This window comes from Dryas octopetala, chromosome 5, assembly GCF_963921425.1.
Source record: "Dryas octopetala chromosome 5, drDryOcto1.1, whole genome shotgun sequence".
In the NCBI taxonomy this organism is placed as follows: domain Eukaryota; kingdom Viridiplantae; phylum Streptophyta; class Magnoliopsida; order Rosales; family Rosaceae; genus Dryas; species Dryas octopetala.
Genome location: NC_141370.1, coordinates 6,516,315 through 6,522,438, shown reverse-complemented (window position 1 = coordinate 6,522,438; position 6,124 = coordinate 6,516,315). Strand labels below are relative to the sequence as shown.

The following is a 6,124-nucleotide window of genomic DNA, read 5'->3' as shown; positions in this document are numbered from 1 at the left end:
ATTTTTAAATATATATATATAATATAAAAAAGTTTGTGGGCTCTCCTTGAAAATGGGCCCTAGGCGGTCGCACTCAATGCCCACCTTCAGGACCGGCACTGGTGGTATACCAAGCCAGGCCCGGATTCAGCTTTAAATGGTGTACTATGCTTGTGTAGTTAGATTAATTCTTTCAAATTTTAATACGTTTAACTTTCGTGCAAATTAGAATTATTTCATTATTGTGACAATGACGGTCTAAGAGGCAACGACTTGCTCAATATTTCTTCTCGAATGTCGAATTCAATGATGAATATGCGAAATGAAAGATATGTGAAAGTTCATGGCTCGAGAATCAAGACCAGCAATGTTTTTCAAGCTTGCAATACTGCTAGTACTACTAAGCTTAGCAGCATCAGCAGCTGAAGAAGATGTGAGTTTCAGTTCTGCTAATCTTAGCCTAGACGGCATAGCACGAGTCACACCCAATGGTCTTTTGGAACTTACAAACCACACTAGACAGAAACTGGGCCATGCCTTCTACCCCAACCCAGTAGCCTTCAAGAACTCATCATATTCCAATGCCACTGCTTTCTCCTTCTCCACCACTTTTGTCTTCGCTATCATCTCAGAATACCCAGCTCTGGGCGGCCATGGAATGGCTTTTGTCATCGCTCCAACAAGAGGGCTTCCGGGAGCTCGTCAAAACCACTACCTTGGCCTCTTCAATGAGACCAACAATGGAAATGACAGTAATCATGTTTTTGCTGTGGAGCTTGACACCATCCAGACCTTCGAGTTCAATGACATCAATAACAACCATGTTGGGATTGATGTTAATGGCTTGGACTCTAAGAAATCTGCCATAGCAGGATATTATGCGAAAAACAATGAAGGGTTTCAGAACTTAACTCTCATCAGTGGTCAACCAGTGCAAGTTTGGGTGAAATATGATGGTACCCAGAAGCAAATCAATGTCACTTTGGCTCCAATCAATCTTGCCAAACCCCAAATTCCACTTTTGTCTCTGAATATTGACCTTTCCCCAATCCTCAACAAAACCATGTATGTTGGATTCTCCTCCGCCACTGGCTCACTCATCACATCCCATTATGTTTTGGGCTGGAGCTTTGAGATCAATGGCCAGGCTCAAGACTTTCTATACTCGCAACTTCCCAAGCTGCCTCGGATAGGAGGTAAAAAAAGGTCTAAACTTTTGACCATTGGTGTGCCTGTGATGTCTGTGAGTTTGGTTTTGCTTGCCATTTCAGGTGTAGTTTATGCCATAAAATGGAAGAAAAAGTTTGCTGAAGCGCTTGAAGATTGGGAGCTCGAGTTTGGGCCTCAGAGGTTTAAATACAAAGAACTATACTTTGCCACAAAAGGGTTTAGGGAAAATGAGCTTTTAGGAACTGGGGGGTTTGGTAAGGTCTATAGAGGCATATTACCCACCTCCAAAATTGAGATTGCTGTGAAGAGGGTCTCACATGAATCAAGGCAGGGGATGAAGGAATTTGTTGCAGAAATTGTCAGCATTGGCCGGCTTCGTCACCGGAATTTAGTACAACTATTGGGCTATTGCAGAAGAAAAGGGGAGCTACTCTTGGTCTACAAACCTTTATGGTTTATCATTATTCCTCAAACACATTTTATCAAAAACATCTCTCTCTCCATCTTCATCTACAAACCTTTATGGTTTATCATTATTATCTACTGAATGATTATAGATTAGAGTTTAATAAATCAAATGATAAAGAATTAGAGATTGAGAATGATTTTCTTTTTCAGACCCCTAAAAAATTGATTTTCTTCCGTAGACCCAATAGAAACGTGACCATGATTTTGAGTACTCATGTGTTTAGCAGACCGATCAGGACTTCATAGTCCAAACATAGACTGGAGGCGACCTCCTTCCACTAATCCATCTGATTTCATCTCATCAATAGATCCAGGGAGAAAAAATGACTGGAATGCTAATTGGTGTTCTTGGCCGGAATCCATTTGTTTATCATCTTATCGATGGATCCATGGAGATATAATGACTGAAAGGCTATTTGGATGTTAGAGGAAATCTGCTAGAAACTTAATTATTATGTCATTGAAAATTACGATGAAGAAGAACAGGAATAAGGATTTATTTCTCTTTTTTCTTTCAAAATATGCTTTTGTTCATCGAATTAAATTTATAAGGTTGAAGGGTTGAGATTAAGATTAGTGGAAGGAAAGAGATGGCTTATTAAAAGGAGATGATCAGGTCCTAAATTAGGAGAGGATTTTGCAATATTTTAAGTAAGGTTAAAATTGTCTTTGTAAAAATTATGTAACAATGACATGTCATTACAGTAATTGTTTTTCATTACTGTCATTATAATAAAAGAACATTCACTCATACGAGCTTCATCGTTTACAGGGTTATTCTTGCAATTCAGTACACCATTCCATGGTGTAGGAGATTTTTTGCAGATTAATTGAGTTAATGGACCTCATGTTAGCTTTTAACAGTATAATTAATTTTGGAATTGATGGAGCTACAGCATTACAATAAAATGAAAACATATAGTATGATACAAATGTTATCTGAAATTCTGATGGTGTTTTCATGGCAGGTGCGTCTCCTTCGTTTCCGGGCTGTTTGGATTCTACATCGGTGGAGCTCCAAGCCATCTTACATGGGCTTCGGCTAGCAGTAGATGGTGGGTTCTACCACGTCCAATTGGAAGGTGCATGACTCTCTTGAAGCGGTGCGAGTGGTTTGTGATACAAGTGACAATTTTAGCATGCATGGAATCTTTCTGTCTGCAATTTGGAATTTGATTGCTCTCTTGTCTTCTTTCTCAATTGCTTATGTCATTCGTACTTGTAATAACGTGGCTCATAGTTTAGCCCGTTACGGTTTGGATTGGATTGAAGATAGTCCTTCATGGCTTCTTCCTGCTCTCACTCGCGATGTAGCCGTTCATTAATCTATTTGGCTAAGGCCTCTTCTCCAAAAAAAAAAAAAAAATGGTATTAAATGGAAAATTGAAGAAAAATTGAAATACTAAATTGAAATTATCCCAATAAATAAATAAAAACTAGATTCAGCCCACCCTTCCCACCACGTATTGGTATAGTCAAAATATATCAATTCACATATTTGGTAAAACTAAAATATAATTAACAACCCATAAACTGGTAGGAATAAAATGTCTAAAACGACATATTGGTAGAAAAGAAATGTACCAAAGACTTTTTAGGGTATTTTCGGGTTTAATAATTAGGGTGTAGGATGCGCCTTTTGAAACTTCTAATATAGGTTTTCAAGTCTCAGGTTTTCGCCAGTAGCTTTTGGGCGAATCCGGTCAACGAGGAGATCTAACAGACTTGTGCTGAATAAAACGAGTTAGAGAGCACAAAAATGGACCATTTAGAGCTATTTCACAGAAACATGTGACATGCCATACGAAGCTGACCAATCAGGACATGCAGCATGGCACGTCATTTGGGAACAAGCCAACCAGAGCACCCCAACTGGCAGCACCCCTACTGGCTAGGGTGACGTGTCATCTTTTTTATCGCGTCCTGTTAAGAGACACTCGTTAGCACGTGGAAATTTCTGACATCGCTGCACATCCATATATGGTCCCTTCTCGTTTGTCCGATGTGTCTATATAAACTCTAACGTACAATGTCACAAAATTCACCAAAATACCCCCTAGCTATGAAAAATGTTCAAAAATCCTATTGACTCATCTCAATCAGTAGTATTTATTTATGACTTCAAATTCACAATTTTTCTTCCATCAATTTTCAAGTAAATTCCTAGTGTTTCTAATATTTTCAAATAAATTATGTAAATTACCAATAGTTTAAAACAATTCACCAAAAATATAATAAATTCAAATAAATTCTGCTAATCTTAGCCTAGACGGCATAGCACGAGTCACACCCAATGGTCTTTTGGAACTTACAAACCACACTAGACAGAAACTGGGCCATGCCTTCTACCCCAACCCAGTAGCCTTCAAGAACTCATCATATTCCAATGCCACTGCTTTCTCCTTCTCCACCACTTTTGTCTTCGCTTATCAGCCCAGAATACGCAACTGCGGGCGGCCATGGAATGGCTTTTGTCATCGCTCAAACAAGAGGGCTTCCTGGAGCTCGTCAAAACGTGTACCTTGGCCTCTTCAATGAGACCAACGATGGAAATGACACTAATCATGTTTTTGCTGTGGAGCTTGACACCCTCCAGAACTTCGAGTTCAATGACATCAATAACAACCATGTTGGGATTGATGTTAATGGCTTGGACTCTAAGAAATCTGCCTCAGCAGGATATTATGCGAAAAACAATGAAGGGTTACAGAACTTAACTCTCATTAGTGGTCAACCATTGCAAGTTTGGGTGGAATATGATGGTACCCAGAAGCAAATCAATGTCACTTTGACTCCAATCAATCTTGCCAAACCCCAAATTCCACTTTTTTCTTTGAATCTTGACCTTTCCCCAATCCTCAAAAAAACCATGTATGTTGGATTCTCCTCGGTTACTGGCTCACTCGTCGCATCCCATTATGTTTTGGGCTGGAGCTTTGAGATCAATGGCCAGGCGCAAGACTTTCTACACTCAAAACTTCCCAAGCTGCCTCGAATAAGAGGTAAGAAAAGGTCTAACCATTTGACCATTGGTGTGCCTGTGATGTCTGTGAGTTTGGTTTTGCTTGCAATTTCAGGTGTAGTTTATGCCATAAAATGGAAGAAGAAGTTTGCTGAAGTGCTTGAAGATTGGGAGCTCCAGTATGGGCCTCAGAGGTTTAAATACAAAGAACTATACTTTGCCACAAAAGGGTTTAGGGAAAATGAGCTTTTAGGAACTGGGGGGTTTGGTATGGTCTATAGAGGCGTATTACCCACCTCTAACATTGAGATTGCTGTGAAGAGGGTCTCACATGAATCAAGGCAGGGGATGAAGGAATTTGTTGCAGAAATTGTCAGCATTGGCCGGCTTCGTCACCGGAATTTAGTACAACTCTTGGGCTATTGCAGAAGAAAAGGGGAGCTACTCTTGGTCTATGACTACATGCCTAATGGAAGCATGGACAAGTACCTTCATGACAACCCAGTGGTCACTCTCAATTGGAGCCAGAGGTTTAGAGTCATCAGAGGTGTGGCTTCAGGGCTGTTCTATCTCCATGAAGAATGGGAACAAGTTGTGATTCACAGAGATGTGAAGGCCAGCAATGTATTGCTAGATGGGGAATTGAATGCAAGGCTAGGAGATTTTGGGCTTGCAAGGCTATATGACCATGGAACAGACCCTCAAACCACTCACATAGTTGGAACACTTGGCTATCTAGCACCTGAGCACATAAGATCAGGCAAGGCCACAACCAACACAGACGTGTTTGCTTTTGGGGCTTTTTGGCTTGAAGTTGCCTGTGGAAGAAGACCAATACATCAGGATGTGATTTTGGTTGATTGGGTTTTTTCTTGTTGGAAAAGAAGTGACATTCTGGAGGCAAGAGATCCAAATATGGTCACAGAGTTTGTAGATGAGGAGGTGAAGTTGGTGTTGAAGCTTGGGCTGTTGTGCTCATATTCAGAGCCTACAGCTAGGCCAAGCATGCGCCAAGTTGTGCAGTATTTGGAGGGTGATATTGTTCTGCCGGAGTTGTCACTGCTTGGGCTCTCTGCCAGTGGGTTAGCGTTTGCACGCCATGAAGGTTTAGATGACTTTGCAATGTCATCAAATGTTCCAGAGTCTTCACTTCTCTCAGGTGGTCGCTGATGATTCAAAATCAAAACAATTGGGATTCTCTCACAAACTTGAATTTACATAGCCATACTCAACGAATATGTTTATATTCACCTTTGAAGTTTGAATGTTTATATATTGTTAGAATTATTTATATCAATGCAGTAATTTACATTCCGTAATGTAACAGTTGACATCTCATATGGCAATTGGAAATCAAATGCCAATTGGAAACCAAACTGCAGTTCAGATTACTTACTGTGCGGAAGCGTCTTGAATTAGTGTAACCACCTCGATGTTACGGCCTCGACGTGCAGTAATCTACCCAGCTGCTGTGGAAACGCAAATCACAACTTCTGTGCACGTTCTTGTGTCTCCAAGGTAAGGGATTTGCTATGAAAGTCAGAT

At 40.3% G+C, this 6,124-nt stretch overlaps 1 protein-coding gene and 1 pseudogene across 1 annotated transcript; both read left to right on the top strand.

Annotated features, from left to right (window-relative positions):
* The first annotated feature begins 322 nt into the window (after window positions 1–322).
* Window positions 323–2,942, top strand: LOC147283820 (L-type lectin-domain containing receptor kinase IV.1-like). The gene is made up of 4 exons (XM_086245595.1): window positions 323–1,175; window positions 1,251–1,602; window positions 2,586–2,729; window positions 2,858–2,942. Exons 1-4 carry the CDS (start codon window positions 323–325, stop codon window positions 2,940–2,942), a joined length of 1,434 nt encoding a protein of 477 aa, XP_086101721.1.
* Window positions 2,943–3,870: 928 nt separating this feature from the next.
* LOC147283819 (L-type lectin-domain containing receptor kinase IV.1 pseudogene) lies at window positions 3,871–5,843 on the top strand (annotated as a pseudogene).
* Window positions 5,844–6,124: the final 281 nt, after the last annotated feature.